Source organism: Gallus gallus, chromosome 2 (assembly GCF_016699485.2).
Source record: "Gallus gallus isolate bGalGal1 chromosome 2, bGalGal1.mat.broiler.GRCg7b, whole genome shotgun sequence".
NCBI lineage: Eukaryota > Metazoa > Chordata > Aves > Galliformes > Phasianidae > Gallus > Gallus gallus.
In genome coordinates, this window is record NC_052533.1 from 124,730,077 (window position 1) to 124,750,950 (window position 20,874).

The 20,874-nt window shown below is 43.5% G+C and overlaps 1 protein-coding gene across 6 annotated transcripts in view; it reads right to left on the reverse strand.

Moving 5' to 3' along the window:
* Positions 1-17,114, reverse strand: part of RUNX1T1 (RUNX1 translocation partner 1) — a 109,683-nt gene extending 92,569 nt beyond the window's left edge. For 2 of the 6 annotated variants that reach the window (NM_001398215.1, NM_204744.4), the window contains exon 1: positions 16,917-17,114. In NM_001398215.1, the coding sequence (NP_001385144.1) occupies positions 16,917-16,944 (28 nt within the window). In that variant the 5' untranslated portion in view covers positions 16,945-17,114. Of the gene's footprint in view, positions 1-13,906; positions 14,025-15,537 lie in introns of those variants that run through there. The other 4 variants (XM_046918234.1, XM_015282777.4, NM_001398217.1 and 1 more) reach the window with 4 other exon arrangements.
* Between the last annotated feature and the right edge of the window lie 3,760 nt (positions 17,115-20,874).

The following is a 20,874-nucleotide window of genomic DNA, read 5'->3' on the forward strand; positions in this document are numbered from 1 at the left end:
CAAAAGGTTTTAAATCCCTTACTGTACCACAGTCAGTTCTTACTCAAGGAAAAAAATAGTCAAAAAAAGTACCCATCTGTGGCCCACATCACAATGTAGTCACCACTTCAACTTACTGCTCTTCCTTTGTTACAGCCCCAAGTTCATTTTCTCTACGTACCACATTTTCTAAAGTGATGGATGCACTCTGCTATACCCGTTCCACAGTAATCCGCCTTTTATAACGCATCTCTGCTTCCCGATTCGTAAACAGTTGTTGTCTCTGGAATGTACATGCAAAATCGTCTAAAGTCTGAACTTCACTGAAAGGAGAATGCCTCAAACAATTTGTAGTCTTACAAGAGTCTTATAAAAAAGGATCAACATGTTGTATTACCATGGAAATTTTGAAAAACATACTTTCCCAAACAAATATTACTTTTTCTCAATGGTATGAAGTAATGAAAACCACATGTGTAAATCTGCGATCCATGCAGTAGTTCAAGCTGCAGCTAATAGAAAATACAGAGAGTGAACTCTGCCATATAAAGGATTCTTGTTACAGAAATATAATGTGAAAACCAGATGCAGACAGAAAACCTTAATCACAGATGGGAATGTAATCACTGGCATACAGAATACTTTTTTGATCAATCTCAACCATATGAGAAATGTATTTATTTTCTAAGGAATGCAATAACTCGAGAGAGACTTCTATTTGAATTCAGTTAACCTCATATTCACAGTGCTTTTATCTTATATAGAGAGAGGGGGTGATATAACCTGAGCCAAGTTTTTAAGAATAGCCATTGGCCCTGGCAAATCATTCTTGTATCAGCTTATCTTTCAAGGAATTAATAGGATGTAAAGACTACAAATATCAGAATCAGCCTCAAAAGAAATCAAGCACTATTGCACTTCTTAGTTACTGCCAGGAATCTCTTCATCACCTAAGCACTTCTCTGGTTAATTTTTTCCTTTAATACGTGGTTCTTCAGAACTACAATGCAAAAAGCACATTGTTGTGCTCAAGCTCTGCAGATTAGAGCTGGAGTCCTGTAAGAAAGAACCTCCCCACTCCATTATAAAACCTGAAAATGTCATCTGCTCAGAATGTTCAGCCTGCTCCTGGCCTCCTCCTAACTACTGGAAGTCTAAATGAATGCCTAACTACTGGAAGTCCTAATGAATGCCTTCCACACATACAGATCTCAGTGTGAGAAAAAAGAACACAACGCACTCTAGCTACGTGTTTACATCAAGACTCTTAAACACAGCTTGCATTTTACCAAGCAAGGCAGACCGGGACAACTCCTACCCATTTTCATTGCTAGTGACTTTCCTGCACAACATTCAGGGATGGAAATAGAATCAGAATGGCCCGGGTTGTAAGGGACCTCAAGGATCATGAATCTCCAACACCCCCCCCCCCCCCCACCCCAGGCAGGGCCACCAACCTCCACATTTAGTACTAGACCAGGCTGCCCAGGGCCCCAACCAACCTGTCCTTGAACACCTGCAGGGACGGGGCATCCACAACCTCTCCAGGCAGCCTGTTTCGGAACCTCACCACTCTCATGGTAAAGAACTTCCCCCTGACATCCAACCTAAATCTTCTCTCCTACTACAGCAGTAGTAAACTTCTGAAGAAAAATATGGAAATTGACATTGTAATCTGAATATCAAGTTCAGGATTCAGGTCACAGATACACTACCGGCAGAGCTTACACTTGTCACAAGGACTCAGCCTCTTCAACCAGGACTCACCTCATCTACCCAGACAAAATTTACACCTGGTGCTCAGACTGGACTCTCACATTAAACTGCAAGATGAAAAAAAAAGAAAAGAAAAAAAAGAAAAGAAAACTGGAGAAAGCCCTCAAAAATGTCAGGCGCTCAGGCTGCCAGCCCCCCAGCTGTGCCCTTCTGAAGATCCATTTTAAGTATCAACAGCAGGAGAGTCTCCTTAGGACTCAAACTCTCAGCAATGGCCTATCACAGGTGTTCATTGGGCTAATTCCTGTAAATGCATTTTCTCAATGGAATGCTGGCATACTTGATGGCATTTGAAATCAACTACTTACTGCATATGTCCTTTTTCCTCCTATGTTAACAACTAGTAAACCAGCTGATGAAAACACTTTGACCCTACCAATGCAACAGAAGTTTGGAGTGGTTTTTAAATAGTCTTGTTTACTCCGCCATTTAACTTTGAATTTCTGAGACTGCAGCATCTGTCAACTGTGCAGGATTCAACATTTAACTCTGAATTAATATGAATTGGACATGCTGGTCTTATTTCTAAACAAGCATGCCTCAATTAATAATAAGCTTGGGCCAGATATACATTCAAATTGCATGTTTTTCAGACAGCAGAATCATTGTGTGTAGAGTGCTGAGAATGGAGATGAATCTTCCAGCTGTAAAACAGTTCCATGTGACAAAACAGAGAGACCCTGCAAACTCTTGCTTCATGTCATGTGTGAGTATGCGTGTGCCTGCTTCTTTTTCTTCCTCTCATCTAATTTCATCTGTGAGAGACTGTCCCTAGAGGACAAGAGAAGCGAGAACCAATTATATCCAGAGGTTGGTTTCTCCAAAATGAAGGCATCTGTTCCATGCCAACGACTTCCACATGGAAGGAAAACAGAACTTTGAAGGCATCTGTGTTCATGGTTGACAGTCGCGGATCTTAGGGTCTACTGTAATTGCCCAGCTGCAAACACGATTTTGTTGCTGCTGCTGTCAGCTGATCTTGCACAGAAAAGAAGGGAGCTTAAGCCCACAGAAAGTAGCTGGATAAAAATCAAATATTCTTACAGGAACACTGTTACCTTCTCCCATCTGATGAGAGTATTTTTTGTAGTAGAATGGCTTTGATAGAACTAAATTGTGCAGCCATTTTTAATGAACCCTTTACCAAATATTCTGCTTTAAAATGCTATTTTGCTATTCTGTAAATAATGTGCAAGTTTAAGCATAAAGTGCTCATTATTTGTTCGTATTTCTAGCTGGTATTTTGTAAGAGTGATTCAGAAACCAGCATGATTCACCAGCCACAGAATCCTGCAGCCCACCCCACTTGGGCAAGTAGTCCTGGTAAAAGCAAAGAGTATACCTGAGCAGAAGCTTCTCCATTTCCTCCCAAATGCATATGGCAGACAAATAACTTTCATGATATTTATTATTCAACTCACACAACTTCCAATGTGAGTGGATCCTTTCCAAAAGACACTTAAAGAAATGTTACTGGTAGCTCAAAACCTGCCTTACAGCGTTGGGAGCAATGCCTGCAGCGAAATACTCAGCAATGCTGTGTCTGTTTGCTGCTAAAATCAAGTGAATGGTAAAGCAGCAGCTCATCTGGACCCCCAACTGGTCTTCCAAAGCACAGCAGTGAATGCCAACCTTGGACCAAGAATACTGACCATACAAATACAAGTACACTAAAAAGTACAACACAGTGCACTAAAAACAGAGTGGCCTGAGCAGAAAAAGTGTTTTCCTTCCCCATCCTTCACTCAACAGATAAAAGTGGATCAAAGTTTCTACAAATACTTCATATACCAGTGATCTGTTGTAGTTTTCTTATGTAACATTTCTATCAACAGCTTGAAAGAAAAAATACACTGTATGTTAAGGAAATGTCTTCTCTTTATTGTATTGTTTTGTTTTAATAGGATTATTCGGTTTGTTTTTTTTTTTGCTGGCTTTCACCTGCAAACCCTCACATACATGGTACTCAGCCTTTCCAGCCAGAAAGCTACACAACTGAGGAAGGCCAACAGAATTTCCATCCAGTTTCCCTTGCCTGGCACGTAGCTTGAATTATTACAAGTGTGTGAGGTAGAGAATATGGGGGGGTGGGGGGAGGGGCACAGCAAACCTGACACTTCCTGACCACTTCTAAATTGCCTCCAGGAAGGACAAGAGTTGGGAGTAAGGACAATTAATACAGCCACCTGCTTCCTGTGACCTCCTGGGGAGCAGGCATGGCTGCTGACAGCGGGCTCTGGCACTGTCACTGAGGTCCTGCCCATCCTTCTCTTCCCAGAGAATCTCCGAGATAATAAAAACAATAGTGGCCAACAATAGCTCCATAAGATAAGGAGAAATTTTGGCCTGGACTTTAAAAAATAAAAATAAAAAATACATAAAATAAAATTAAAAATAAATAAATGAAGAAGAAGGAAATTATTCAAAACCTCCCAGGCATTTCATGGGAAGAGGACAGGACCCATAAATCTCAGAAACTGTCCGGGAAGTGATACATTGACTCACTCTTAAAACTACTGTAGCTGTTATTTACTGTAGCTGTACATGTCTCTGGAAAGTTTTGGAGCAGGCAGCTGGCTTAAACACAGTTTTACAGCTCTTGGGACGAAGAAGTGGAGAAATCTGGCCCCATGTACTCAACAGGAACCTCTGAGAATATTATTACAGCAGGAATGGATTTTTTCTCTCCTTTAAATGGAATTCTTCATCAGGTAACTCCATCATTTATAATGCAAAGACAATGACTCACTTTTCATTCAGACCTGAGCTAGCCCACTTATCCTTACATCAGATAATGTCATTAGGGCAACATCTGAATCTAACCTCCAAATGAGTGCAGTAGAGTATAGCTAAGATCACAGAGGTGAGACGGGAGTGCTGAAGGTGCAGATCCACAGCCTTGTGTTGAGACAAAAGGCACACCATCTTCAAGGAGAAATGGATGTGTGAACACCACTGAAGACCTGAATGCCAGTGCTTTCAGGCCAAGGCTCACAAGCTCTGCTGACCCATGGAGTTGCATTTATTTATCATGGTGCACAAGAAACGCGTGTAACATCCAGAAACCAAGCTTTGCTGTTAAAGTTCAGTTTGTTGTTTTCCTTGCTCATCTTCAGTACGCTTCAATACAGGTTGCAGCATGCTTTTCCAGCATTAAGTGGCTTGCCAACAAGCTTTAAAAATAATAAATAGCACAGTCATGAAACAGCTTTTGCTTAATGGTTCCTAGAACTCAGTGACTTCACTCACTAAAATCCTTTCTATAAGGTTACTCTTAAATACTTTCAGCAGCGTCACCATTAAAATAAAATAAAAAATCATCCTGGCACTACCATCCATTGATAGCACACCCGCAGGTGCCATTATCCCTAAATTTGTTGGCAGCTTTCTCTGGCACCACTATGCTTTAATGGCCCTGGCAGCAAACCTCACCTGGATGTCACTGAAAGCACTCCTTTGGAGTGCACTTCCCAAATATCCTTTGCAGTACTATCAGTCTGTCTCCTTTGTTGCATTCTAATCGTCTCATTTTCTGGCAATGGCCTCACACTCCCTTGCAGCCCAAGCCTGAGCTGGTCTGTAGCAGTTCTCCTCCTAAATTAACACGTGATTAACTGTTGGGATAAATTTTCGAAGAGGATTTCAGGGTAGTATCTTTGCTGCTCAGGGTAAGTGTTCACTTGCCTTCAAGCTTTCAAATCCACTGTATTTCATCCTAGTAACGCAATGGGGCTAAAACAATGGTGAAGCAAAGCACAAGCACAAACCCCGAGCTAATCTAACGCTCCATAAGAGAGACTGTTAAGCCTTGGGACCACCAGATGCCACACACATTCACTCAACACGCCACCTGATTTGTCATGGCAGCACAAAGCACCAGCATCCTGATACTGCCAGAGTGGAAGTGCACAAAACAAAAAGCAGAAAATATTCTCTAGAAGATAAACAATACTGGGGAAAAGTGGACAAGCTGGAGAGTTGGATCGCTTCTTTTCATCTCAAACTATTTGAAACGACACCTAGGCCCCAAGCTAAGTGGCCACCTGTGTGGTCATGTTCAGAAATGCAAAAACGTAGTCCACAGACGTCCAAATAAAATGAATCACAAAAGAAAATGACTAGTGGTAATGACTACTACTTATGCAAATTACATATTAACATCCAAAAAGGCAGGCACACGCAAGCCTCCTCGAGCCACAAAAGTAGCAGCAGTTTCGTACAATTTGTAGCGGTCACGCAACCACCTCCTCAGATGCACATCAAAATTCCTGTTTTTCACTCCCTGGTTCAACATGGCTTTTCATAAATGATGCATATTTTATTATTCGTCGTTACCTGCCACTGTGTGCAGATTAATTCCACTCCACTAGGTGGAGTCTTATATCTTTCCAGACAGCGACTTAATTTCCAAGGGAATCTGTTATCCTCTACGAACTGTGGGTGTTACTTTATCATAAGCACCACAGTCGACCTGCCTTGGCTAACAGAAGTGGCAATGTCTCGAACGCCCGCTTGAAGAAATAACCCAATATGTCATGAAGACCACACGTCGACATGCAGCAATACGGGACTGTTCAGGAATACTACTGCTGTATAGTTCTGTCCAACGCGGTTGTGTCTTTGTGACAACAAAATATAATCAAGAATACAAGGTAAAAAATGAACATCACTTCAATAAGTCGCTGTATCTCACACGTGCCCAACAACTAAAGATAAACAAAAGTATTTTGCTGAACTTCTTTTCAATCGTCTTTGTGCATTCATAAATATTTTGGATATCTAGGATATTATTCCTCTGAGGCATCACAAAAACCACCACAGAAAAGGAAAGCTAGCGTGAAAGGATTTCTTTCTATAGTCACATTTCCATTCACATCCACTGGAGTTATATACAGCAACTAGTCAATAGGAACAGCAAAACAGCACTCAGAATTTTTGGCCAAGAATGAGAACAGAGCACTTCTATGAATGCGCTGGGAAAATCTAGACAAGCAAATTCAGGGATAGACTCTCCACGTATATACAATCTCTGTCAGACTCCACCCCAATCCCTGCAAAAAAAAAAAGAAAATCCTATGACCGAAACAAGAAGCACCTTGGCTTAAAAACTCCTCAGGCAGACAGCATCTCCCTTAGCACATGACGGCAGAGCATTTGTTTGGCGATACTCGCTAGCAGAAAGCTCCGCGTAGGCACTTAGCGCTAACACGGGGCTCCGCCAGGGTCTCACGTCGCCGGGTCAGCCGCGGCGGGGCCAGCTCAGCGCGGGTTCTGCTGTTGGCAGATATCACAAGTTATTTAAGGCTACAGACATTTTGCTCCGACCGGCCGTGTTTTTTTGTAATATTTACTTCTTGTACATATGTCTATAACTATGTATACGTCCCACAGAAGGTGAGGTTTAACAGGGTTAGCTTTGTTGGGGGAAAGGAGGTTTGGAGGAAAGGAAACAACTTTCATGTTTAGAAGATTTGAATCTAGTGACTGTCATAGGATGTAAACACTCTTCCGGGGAGGGAGGCTTTTTGTTATGTTTCAGGAGTGCACAGAGTTTGGGATAAAATCTGTATAAATAATCATCCCTCTGTCATTCAACAGAAATTTATGCACGTGTGTGCGCACACAGTTATGTTTGGGAATACAAACTACAAAGTAGACACGCCACAGACTTCCAGACAACCTCCTGCAAGTGCTGATCTCTCACAAAATCCATTCTATATTTAAATTTCAAGTTTATTGAATTTTAATTATTTTTGATCTGCAGATCACTTTGAGGAAAATCCCCCAAGGTCAATAGCTTACAAATCCAATTGTAAAACCAAACACAAGCATCAGCAAGGCCCCTTCCCATACAAATACCTGCCAAGAAACCGAGTTCCTGACTTTTAGATTAGAATTCAACAGCTAAAGCCCACTCTAATATTCAAGCCAGGTAATACTCTACATTGCACTAAATATGAAATAAAGAAGCAAACGAAAAGCTCTGCTTTCATTCTGCATGTTTACTGGCGTTACGTACTTAGGGCTCTATAGACGTAACTGAATTATCGCTTCTTCATTAAGATTCTTATCTAAAAAATTATCAAGCAACTCCCCTTTTCATTACATCAGGAGGATGTTTTGTTTTTAATTAAAAAGTAATAATGTTTTTTTTTTTTTCCTCTGGAGATGACTCTGATAGAAAATTTATGTTTTACCAATGCAGCTCTTTCCAGGTTCATAAAACTCACTTGGATTATCAGCTCAAGAGCAGCAATATGTTGGCATATAGGTATTCAAACCTAATTTAATCATTTCATTTAACCATGGAAAAAATCACCCAAAAACCCCACCAAAGGGTTCTTAATGAGCTTAACTATACATTTGCAGATCTAGTAAGGATTAAATATGTCAGAGAAAGCTCTGCCATGCTCTGAACTTCCCTTACTTTCAGCAAGGTACTCAGAGGTAAGTGAAGCTGTATGGTATGGGGAAGCTTTATGGTATGAGGAAGCAGTCACTCGTCTTTTTAAGATACAATCGTAGTTTATTAATGAAATTGTTTTAAATGTACACGTTAAATCCTTTAGCCAATACAATGACATTCAGCTACCCGGTGCCATTTTTATAGTCCAAACAGATATGGTCCTAATTGCATAATGCTATTTTATCTGCTGAAGATAAAAGTGCCGATAAACAAAAATGCACATTAGGCAGGAGATTTTTCAGAATAGATTTTTTTTTTTTTTTTTAAATAACCCACTTGCATTAACAAAAGATTGCAATGGCTTCCAAATTATAGGGTGTTATTTTTAGTGGAAGTAGTTCAATATTCATATTGGAGCAGATGTAGCAGTTTAACAAAACAGCTCTTCAAATCCTGCACAAATTGAAAACAGGAAAACTGATTGCATTTTCTCTTATCACTTTCCTTTTCTGAATTGACACTTTTGGCCTTCTGAAAATTTACACATGGCTTTCATCTCAACAGCACCTGCTGATCAAACAGAAACCTAACATTTTCATGAAAATGGTATAAAGGACCAGTTTTCTTTTTACCATCTTAAAGGGCATCAGCAGTCCACTTGATGGCAACAATTGTTGAGTAGATGGCACACTCAGAATACATTTTATATTTTCATTACAGTTACTTTAAAAAATGAGTTAAATCACTGGTGGCTCTTTCATATTAGCTTTTTGTCTGCCTTAAATTAATTTCAATCTCTATCTCTGCCTAACCCTGATGGGTTTCATTCTGCAGTCAGCTAGATTTTAAAGAACATCTGAAAGACTTTGATATAATAAGACACGTCCTATGTTCTGCAACCATTCGGTCTTCTTTTTATATGTGTTTATATGTTAGTGTATAAATTAATATATGCAATTAGCGCGTATGTATGCATGAGTGTATACTCTTCTTTATACTAAATAAAAATGTATATCTATCATTCTGCAGTATTTTCCCTGTATTGAATCTCCCGAGCACTATCACGAAAGCATGTTGAGAAGGCCAAAGTTGGTCTATTTACGTTAAAGTTTTTCTCTGTTTCCTTGTGCAATCCTCAGAATCAGAGAAGGTCTAGCAGGCGCTTTGGAACTTGAGCATCAAGGCAGGCTTGAGACAGTGCCATTGGTGAACACACAAGTAACACAATCGGCGGTCCTCGGGCTCTTCTAGCGAAAGGTTAAGGTATCAAGTCATGTACATAAAATATGAAACTTAAGTACCTTGTTATCCTGTCTGCTGACGAGTCTGTAAACTCTGAAGTGCGGCAGCAGGTAACAAGTACCATCTTCCCTTGTACATAATTCTAGGTGTAATTAAAGATACTCCTGAAACCTGCTACGTGTCAGCTCCTTAACTGATGGAGCCCTAACCCCTCTGAAGTGCTCTGCTGCCATCCATTACCATTCTGCTTCAGTGATAAGGTAACCTGAAGGCAGAAATGACATACAGTAATATATGTGCCACTCCAGACAGTTGGTTTGTGAATTTCAGTGTTTCATCATGCTCACTGAGGCAATCGCAAACCCGAAATGTCAATATGTTCAGTCAATGGAAGTAAAATAATGGGGCTCTATTGTCTTACCCTATCGATCTGCTGCTGTCAACAAGAATACATGCCCCCCTGGCTTTAAACAAATTTTAATTAGGCTTTTAGTTACTGCATCATAGCTATATATCTATCTGTGCAAACACTCGACAAAGCAAAACGGCAGTATTTCAAACTTCTTGGATATGTTTTAAAGGTAACTGCTTAATGTTTCTTTAAGAAATAATTGCTGATGAAGCTATTTGCTAAAACAACATGCATGCACGCTCTTTGAGTCGCTGTAATCTGGACAGAACTGAAAAACCACCCGCTATCTGCATCCAGAGGAAAAGAAGGGGGGAACAATCCAATCGATGGGCCTCAGCACAGGCGGAGGGTCCCCACGCATCACCTTCCAGTGGTGGGAGGGAGGTGGGCAGCAGGCGGTGTGGCCTTTGTGCATGCCCAGCACGCACACACACACACACACACATCACAGTTTATCTGCAGCGCAGTGCCATGTCCCTGCAGGGTGGGGGCTATGTGGCCCTATGTGGCCCAGATGGAGGCACATTGGGCTGAGGTGAGGTGGTTGTGGGTGCTCTGGTTCCTTTCCCCGTCTCTTCAGGCTGGCATCTGGCCCTGCTTCACTCCTACAGCTCTGGAACAAGCGCCCTGCCAGACGCAGCACTGAGTCCATGGGGCCAATACCTGAAGTCACCTCCATCCCCACCAAGACAACGTCCCCATGATCTCCTTCAGCCTAGGATCCAGTCAGAAGATGTGTCTTATCAAGAGCACTGTGATACCCAGCCTTGTGTTGGCCAAGCAGCCAGCACAAGCCACAGCTCAGCCTTGCCACAGCCAAGAGCCCCAGCGCCACACAGCACCTATGCCTGGCTACAGGTCACCATCATCCACCAGAGATGGAACAATAAACCAGAGCAAGCCCTCCACCCAGCACTTCAGATATCAAGAAAACAAGTGCTCAGTTCATATTAACTGGATTCATCAAAACTTATCGTGAGGTATTGGAAGGGGAGAAAGCAAAGCTTGCAAAGCCCGGCCTGCAGCTGAGGGCAGAGCCAGCCAGCAGCATCCCTGCACAAAGACCGCTGGTTGCTCAATTCACTCTGTACTTTTCAAATGTTCTTCCCTAGGAACCAGCATTTATCTCTTAAGGGAATGTGTCTCCCTTGCACGTCTGTAGAGAAGCAACGCGATGGCTGGGATGAGGACAATGACAGCATGCTGGAGTGAAACAAGCATTGTTCAGCATCGAACCCCTTCCAAAATCACCCGGCCAAGATAGCAGTTTTTCCACAAGAAAAGAAATAAAGGGAATTTGACACATAATGCAAAGTGAAAAGCAGAACCTAAGTGGGGGAAGGGCATGCGTGTGAAAATCATGTCACTGCAATGAATGTCAGATAAAAAGGGGTCTGTCACAAATCCTCCACTAATCCAATAATGTGAAAACCTCTTGGTATCGCTGAGACATAGCACAAGGTAATTTTTTTGTATTCTTCATAAACCACTCTATACATTTAGCATTAGAAAGACAGCAAATTTTATTATCAGGAATTTAATTTTCCATTAAAGGTAAACTGACTTTTTACATGTCAGATTTACTATGTGTGTTCCTATGGCCAGTATTTTTACCCTACCGAAGGGCCACTTTTTGCACAACTTCCTCCAGTTGTCAGTTGTGTGACAACCATATTTAGAGGTAATCAGACAGGTCACATTACAGGAGTTAGTCAACTCATGAGAAACCCTAACCCCTCACACTTAATGGTATGCCCTATGCATTTCCAAAGAAACGCGACTTAAATTAATTCAACCTGGAAGGTACCACAGAGCTTTCCCTATGCATACGTTCTTTCATAATACTGTGTACTAATTGTTCTTTTTGTTCTTAATATGTTAGGGATTTTATTTTTCCTTGAGATATACATACATAATGTGCAATGAGCTAATTTAGGATCCATCAGATTCTCATCTGCCAGAGCCACAATGCACATCTTATATCTGTGTTGGCCATCCCACCCGGCAGTTTTACAACTCCAGTCACAATTCTCTAAAGAAAAGCTAATCCAGGATCCTTTCTAATGTAAACAGTTTGCTGCAAAAACACTCACATTTAAAAATAAAGCAATGTGTGGCAATAAAATAAATACAATCAGACTACAAATGTGTAACAGAAGTGGCGTTCCATAAGCACAGCTGTCTCAAAGTCCAAGCTGCAGGCTAGAAATCTTAATTTCAACTGACTCTCTCTTAATCATGGGTTACCTTCCTATAAAGCGTAAAGTCCATCTGCCCCAGGCAGATAAGTTTTGAAGCATTAAAATAGATAAAAATCTAACATTTTCTTTCTTGCATTGAATATGTGAATTCTAGTGTGTTATAATGTGAGAATTCCAACATATGACCATTATGGCACAATATCTCATAGCTCAGCTTGTCATTACTTCACTTGTAATTCTTATGTTAATTATGTTCATAATTACTATAAACAGATGTGGTAGAAATTCATGTGACCTTTTACTGCAGAAGGCATTTCTCACTCTTCCCACTTTATTTTAGCAATACAATATTAAACCGGAGCAGAGTATTTCTGACGCACCCTACGTGCACGTGTACATATTTAACGTGAAACCACATCTACCCCATATATTTCAGCCAAAGGACCACCTATGTGCCAGTACACTGACATGAAAATGATGGTAACTGAGAAGTCGACCCTGAAACACACCCCTGAAAGACTGTGCCTGAAGTGAACCTTTTCGGCTAAACCGTACTAAATCTACAACTGAAGCCTGGGACATAAATGGAGCAGCGTGTTTTTATTCAGCACCTTTGTTAATGCAGCAGTATCCCGCTTTACAACCGCAGGTACACGACAGCCATACAGCAATTTATTTTACTCACAGCCCAACCATCACCGTCTGTACACAAAACACATTTACAATAAAATCACTATGGATTTCATTAAGAGAAAGCCTACTCGAATTTCATTTCTTTGGACCTAATCTATAATTAGTGTGGACAGACAGGTGCAAACCCTTCTCCTCTACAGATGGCTACTGGAAATGGTGCAAAATAGCTCCTTCTGTTTAAACAACACACAGATAACCTGCTCTGCTCTTATCACTTACAATTACCTCCATTATACTGAACTAATGTTTACTTTAATAAAACGTCCACTGTTCTCTAAACGATATTTGGAAACTTTCATATCAATGGCAGGAAAAAAAAAATGAAGATGGAAGTCAATGTCTTTCAGATGAAATTATTTTGAAGGGAAATAAAAAGCCTTTTGAAGGGCAGGATATCTTGGCTTCATTCTTACATCTGCTGATCGTTTTTCTTTATCCACAAAACCACACCGTATACTACTTCCTGATGTATTTATGCTACCGTATATTAAGCTAATCAGGTTTATAGTAAACAAGAAGAAAATAACCACAATTTTAAAGCGGTTCTTTGGAAAGTAACATTTATTGTAGAGAAACAAGACCTTTTACATTAAAACTCCAGTTTTTAAACTAACTTTTTTTTTTTTTTTTTTTTTTTGGATATTTAATGTGAAAGAAGGTGAAGAAAATGAAATCTGGAAGCCAATATTTTAAGAATTTACTCTCGGTCCTTATGCTAAATTCAGTGTCGGTTTAAACTCTTATAAATATTCTAGGTTGCTATTAAAGGCTGTATGAAAAAGAGCAGGCTGCTACTAACTAAACGGATCCAAGGTTCTTAATTTATTCTGATTTAAAATAATTTCTTTCTGCGGTTTTTCAGCCAGACCATGAGAAATAACCTCTTCACAACACCAAGTTCACGTTTCATTTTAGTTGATGAGGCTTCTTGATCTCTGCATGACAACTTAAGTTGCTACAGAACAAAGACCAAGGTCTCCCCCCCAGCCTAACAAATCTGAAGCTCCTGCAACAGCAACATACTAACATCCTTATTCAATTAGCTAAAGATTTAACAGTAATGGACTGTGGCAAGTGGATTTCAAAGATGGAAATGACAATTGCGAGCCCTTTCTCCCATCACCCCCAATGCAAATACCGCAGATGCCTATTTCACCCCAAGTGCCTGCGATGAGGGGCTCGCAGGCTGCACGGTACCTCAATGGAGCGAGCTTCGCATTCAACGCCTGTCGGCTGAAGTTCATTTCAGAGAAGTGAGAAACAGGATTTGACAGGGAAGAACGTCCTGAGCTGACTAGCCACTGGCCAGCACTCCAGGTGGAGCTGTTTTTCTCCCCTTTATTCTATAAACAATACTTCTGGCACAGAACTCCACGTGCATGCAGGCATACACAGTGTTAAGTGTATACAGATGAGACGCCGTGTGATGTTTTACTGGTCCATTATTTAGGCAAGAAACGAGTTAACGTTAAGGTGGTCAGAAATGGTAGAAGGCAATGTTTTACTTGAAAAGATTTTGGAAACTATTTAAAAGCTCAAAGCCTTTGAAGGAAAACAACTCGTGCAGCAGTTGCCAGGAAGCAGTGACCTAACGCTGCTGTCTGCATTCCATTACAAACAGAATGGTTCTTGTCTCCTCCGGCCCGCTCCCACCCGCTCCCACCGTCCCCACGACAGCTCGCTGTGTCCCACCACCTCCCTCACACCCAGCCTGGCTTCAGCTCAGCTTCAGCAAGCTCTGGGGTGCTGGATCTTGGTGGGGACTGGGCTTTCCTTCACACTGTTGCGTGATTTGAGTTTTCCGTGATGGAAAGGAAAAATGATGCAGGAACTGAAGGTAGCAATTCTACCCCCAGGTTCAGATCTGGTAAAGCTGACCTTCAGAAAGTTGTCAGTTACCAAACGCAGCGCTACTTCTTCACTGAAAGCTTTGACAGGGAGTCTGCAGCTCGTCTCACAACTAATGAAGCCTTTGCCAACTTTGTGTTTCCATGTACTGAACAGTCAGGAACATGCCTTGCTTAGATCTTTTTCCTAGTATTATTTCTACTGATGGGGAGCCCCAGAAACATGCCTCGTGCTAAAACCAGACCGTATAAACAAGACGGAAACTTTCCTAGCATTCAGCCAGGCTGAAGGAAGTTCCCTGCTCGTATTGGATTTCCTAAGGAAATCAGCCCAGAATAAACGGCATGAGGTTCTCAGACTTCCCATGGAAAGGTCAAGCATCAGCTTTAACAGCCATCAGAAATCAGTTTCGGTCCTCTCACCACCCAGCTTCACCCAAACAGCTCGGAGAAAAGCAGAGCAGAAGACCTGCTCAACAGAACTCGCATCAGAAAGCATCTCTCACATCTTGCCTCAAACTGCACTTAACAAAGTTACTCATTTAAACTTCCCATTGCATCCGTCAGGATGCAGAAACAGAGGAAATGTGAGGCTATGAGGGTATAATTAAATAAATTATAATCACCCTTAGCCCTAACATATTGTGTTTACAAATACAATAATTATGTTTCTAGCTACATGTCAAAAGAAAATATTTTCTGAGTCCTTCAAAAAGCAAGCGAGTACTGCTTGAAGGAGAAAATAAGTCAAAACAGATTAGCAGACCAAAAATGGGTAGGGAGAAAAAAAAAAAAATCCTGCTTTGGTCAGCAAGTCGGACCACCATCAGGGGATAAATCAATTTGCAGCAGCTGCGGACAGCCATTTAAGTCTGGGGCCTGAACAGATTAATTAGGGGAAGCGATGTTAAAAGTTAAAGGGGTCAGAGTTACATTAAGCATACGTATATTCGCTGGAGCAGCCCTTCGGCTGTTACATACCGAGACTCAGAAGGCATCCTTCAGTTACACGGGGGTATGCCCACAGCCAGGCGTTTGGCACTCGCTGCACACATACAGTCGTTCACGCGGGCTGCTTTTAGGGGGCATTCCCCTCTCTTCTCCCCATCTCTAACACCCTACACCCGTCACAGGCGTTCTGGTTTGCCTGCGGAGCCGCGCGGCTTCGCACCGCCTGTTCAAGCGATCTCCAGCCCCGCTGCGCCGGGTAGCGCCAAACTTGGGCAGCTCCTTAAGGCAGGATCGCTACCTGGAGCTCAGCGGATCGCAGCCCGCACCGCAGCGATGAACGAGCGGGGGGTGCAGCCCGCATCCAGCAACCTCCAAGATCCGGCTCCTCCCGACTTAGAAGCCCGCAGCCGCTCTGGGACCGACGGCTGAGCGGGAGACCGGGCGGCTATAGGGACGGTGGGGCCGCGTGCCTTCGCCCTCCCGCACCCCGGGGAGCGGCCCCGCAGCTCCGCTGCGTGCGATCCCAGAGCTGCGCCCACGAGTTACTTTCAGTTTCTTTCTAACGTTTAGGGGAGCAGAGGGCAGGGACAACACTGATTGTTTCTGGGCACAGAATTTAACAGAATTCACGTGCCGGGGGTGCCCCAGCGCGGCCCGAGTGTGCTTTCCTCCCCCGTGTCCGATTTTCGCCCCATCTCCCAACTTTGGCACTAACAAAAGGACTCGAAGTGGCCCAAAGTGCAACGCTCGTTTTGCACGGGCGGGAGTGTGGCTTTCATCCCTCAGCCTCCCGCATCGTGGTGCTTCGCTAATGTATGGAACCGATCCCTCCGGCTCAGCTCGGCGAGGTGACACGATCACATCCTACTGCAGTTTGGGAAGCGCACTCCCTAACGCTGCCCTCTCGTTTCAGAGAGCGAGATACGAAACCCCGGTGGAACGGAAGACGATGTGCACAGCCTGAAATATTTCTCGCAAAATAGCCTGAAGTGGTGTTGCCAGTGCTACATAATCCGATGATTGTAACGGAAGAACAACAAAATCCCACCAGAAATATTTCAGGCACTCCACTTCACATTGGCTAGGTCTGGGATCTGGCAAGAGGGCAGGAAAAAAAAGGAAGATAAAACCCAAAAAGCAACAAAACGAGTCCTAAATGGAGACAGAAACCCTACGCTAGGAGCTTCGGAGGGCTGCTTTCTACACAAACTGGGTGCTTCGGGTCCTGGGCTTTTGAGAGATCCGGAGCCGAGATGGTGAGCGGGGACAGCGGTGGAGGAGCTGCATGCACCCGGGCACGGCCGCAGCCCCGGGTTAGTTCCAGCCGCGGAGCCCCGGCGGGAAGGAGAAGGGGGAAAGAGAGAAGAGGGGCCCGCACCCCCGCGCCGCGGCCCCGCGCCCGTACTCACACTGCAGAGGACCGGAGATTCCCACCATTCGCCACGGGCTGCGAGCTGCAAATAAAAGTTCCCGTCCTGCTCGGGGGAGCGCCGGCAGCCCAGGCTGCTGGAGGGGCGCGGGGGTGGGAGCGGGGAGAGCAGCGCGGCACGGCTTCCCTTCCCAGTCCAGATGATCCACGTCCACAAAAGTCAAAACGAGCTGAGGAGAAACTCCAGCTGCTCCTTTCCCCCTCCTCCTCTCTCTCTCTCTCTCTTTTTTTTTTTTTTTTTTTTTTTTAAAGGAGGATCAGCTCGAGAGAGCCTCCCGGTTCCAAGGGAAAGGACGAGAAGCAAAAATAAAGTCTCCAAGCCGAGATAGCGAACGCCCAGCTCCTTCTCCTCGCCGCAGCCAGACGTGATGCGGAGCGCAGGGAGCGGCCGCTGTCAGTGGCGGGGGCTGTGCCTGTCCCCGTGCAGCCGACGCATCGCCGGGCCGAGCCGCGCTGCGCTGCGCTGTGCCGCGTCGCTCCGCGCTCCGTTCCGCCGCTCTCCGCTCCGCTCCGCGCCCCGCTCCGCCCGGCTCCCCGCTAACAGACACCTCGCGAGGCAGGCAGCATACTGCCGGCAGCCGGCCCGGCCCCGCTACCCAGGTGCAGGGGGGGAGGGCTTAAAGCAGTGGGAGGTGATAGAGGTAGGAGACATCTGTGTCGTGAGGGGGTTAGTGGGGGTCAAGTAGATGTTAACAATAGGCGAGCGCGGTCCCTCTCGGGCAGCCCGCCTGCTCTTTCTTTCCCTCGCTCGCTTTTACCGGGTGGACATCTAACTTGCTCCCTAATGATGCCTCCCCGGCTTTAAGAGTCCAGACTGCCCTGCAGTAACCCAAGACAAACACTTTCCCTGGCCATCTGGAGAGCTCCTGGCTGCTCTGCCTGTGTCTCATCACTGTGTGAAGAGACAGCAGTGCTAGAAATCAAGCCACTCTCAGATCTACTCTCTAATCCCCTTCTGTTAGCTGATTTCCAGTCAGACTGTTTGCTTTCGCATTAGATAATAGCCTTAGAGAAAACAATTATCATTTTCTTTTTCCCTTTGTATTTCGTTCTGTATAAAGTACAGTATTTAGGAAGGCCTCCCTCTCCTTTTTTTTTCTTTCTTTTTCTTTCTTTCTTTCTTTTTCTTTTTTTTTTCTTTTTTTCTTTTTTTTTTTTTTTAATGAAATGTACATCTTTCATGGCTTGCAGAACCCAGATGCAATTTCACACTTTCCTGGAAGGGGATTCTGGATTCTTCCAAAAGCAGAAACACGATCGCGACTGCAGTGGAAATTAATTACTATCAGCTACAATTAATAGGAGTGTGCCACCATTTGCTCCGCGCTTCGCTCCCTAATCGTTTCAGGAGGCATCCATACATTTTCCGATTCATCAGTCATTCCCTTCCACGTTTCTCAGAGAATGTCATTGTCGGTGATGCAACCTACAGTGAAGCGGTACTTCTGCTGTCACGTTGACGCTACACAAAGAAGGCACCTCCATGAAAAAAAAAACCCACATCGGCTTCATAGAGTCAGGGGAAGAAAACCTGTGTGTTTTTGTTGGGTTTCAGGCTAATGGTTGGAGCTCTCAGAGCTGGATGGGCATTTAGCTTAGAGCTTTTTTTTTTTTTTTCCCCCTCTTTTTTAATGGCAAATGTTAACTAAAAGCGCTGGTGTGTAGCAGAACTTCTCATCAGCCGGCATTGTTTATCACTGTATGCACACACACACACGCGCGCTATGGGCCTGCTCTTGCAAACTCGCAAGTGCCTCATTTTTAGGCACTGAAATAGATGTACTGAATGCAAAGGAGCTTTCCATGTGCTCACAACAGGCGCATATGCATTCCTGGAAAGGACATCTATGAGCATTATTTGTCCGCCCCTGTGCCAGCCTTTGAAAATTCGGTTGGTTTTGAAAATACGTTTAAAATACGCTTTAGGATCTGGTTAAATCTATCTCTCCTACAGATATTTAGGTACACGGTGCTTTAATGAGCAGGTTGGCATAGCATAAGAGGTCAAGTTTACCTTGAAGTGAATTCAGCTCAACGGAGCAATTACATCAGGACATGTTTTGTTCTACAGTGATTTCAATTTACACAACTGGTGGGAAGCCACAAGCCGGGCATTGATTTCTAATTTAAAAGCTATCTGCTTTACAGAGGTCCATTTCGAGGCCAAAATTATTGGCCAATTTTTACAAGGCGTTTTAAAAATAATCTAAAAATAGCAAATTTCCAATACTTCCTTTGTCTGCTGCAGACCCAGAGACTTTGGTTGAGCCTGAAAATCTGTGTGGCGCGACAGTTTCATCCACGTTGTTGTATGGAGAGCTGAAAAGCGAGTAGGAATTGTTGAAGGAGGCACAGAGTATGTTGTGCTGAAGTGTTGAGGACCAAAAGCCTGAATCTGAAATCTCAGCTTAAAACAACAACAAAAACTCACCAGAGCAGTTACCTCTGGCTTGTACCTTTTGTTTTAAAGATCAGGTATTAGCTTATAAAAGAGGGAAGGAGCATCATTTAGAAACTATGGGAAGCTATTAGCCATTAACCATCCACTTACAAACTGAATCAAGTTAACATCTCCCATTTCCTTTTTCTGTAAAGAGAATAGTATGGAAGTCGCCTTTCAGAATGCCTGCCCTGCCTCACAGAGCAGTAGATGCAGACCCTCACACAGTGACTGTGCTCCCCCATCGCACAGGGGAATACATTGACATGATTCCTAAGTCATAAAATATCATAACCACCGAATATTGCCATTATATTCCCTAGCTGATGAGTGAAGCCTGGCTTCAGCACACTTCTCTTACCCACACCTTTTTCTTCTCTCTATTTATTTCCTGGAGAAAGTAGGTATGTTTTAGTGCAAAAGGAAAAATAAACATGTTCTTTGAAAGATGAATTCATGTTTCAGGAAGAAAAAAAAACGCAGGCTCACAGCAGACCTCACAAATACTTGGTAACTTTACACCCCACAGATTTTTCCTGCAGACTGTAGCTGCCATGTCTGATTTGACATGTGAAGGATTTACACCGTGTATCGCTGTGTGATATGGTGTGAGAGGAAGGCTGGTGGAAGCGGAATTGCACATGGGAGTCAGAAATATCCTGCAATGCTGTCCAAAACTGACTGTATTTTGATTGTACATAGACAGATCAAATGTTCTGAGCTGAAACGTGGCTTGCTTTTTGCTGCAAATAATTATATTACGGGCAGTCATCTGTACTGACATTCTTGGAACAGAATTTCTATATCAACTCACCTCAGTGCCATTTAAAAATAGATGCAAGTATGTCCCTCCTAATTGTCATTGCCTCGCAGCTCCAGGTGTCAAACACTGTCACATGTCCCCATCCGGAATCTGCTCCAACAGTTCTCTGCTCAAAGTCTACAGGCTCAAAGTCTGCGCCTGTTTTGCAGCAATGTCTTTCCATTGAGACAACTTCCATTACTGAAAACCTCTCTGTATCCTGCACAAAGCATGCAAGGATCTCCCTGTTGGTTTGGGCTGGGGCCGGGCTGGGCCTTGGCACCGTGACTGCCACAGTGCTCACTTCGCCAGCACTTATTTTGACTGAGGCACAGTAAACGTTCATATAAAACTAAACAGTTAAGCTGGATATTTGATAGCTTTAACTTATGAACTTATCCATGTTTTCCCAATTTCCCCTGTAATTTACAAGTGTTTTTTATATGTTAGCCTGGGCCACGCTTGGTTTCCATCCCCTCCTGGTTGCACACCCGCTGCAGGTGGCCCACTCCAAAGGTGGCTGCTGCACAGTGCGTGCTGATGGTACACATACTCTGTCTGCAAAATCAATCACAGCTTGGCTGAATGCAGGCTAAATCCCACCTGGACCCTGTGCATCAGGACAAGTGCTGATAAAGGGAGAAGAAAGTATGCTGCGGCAGGACAGATCTCCACCCTTCAGTATGCAGAGCATGT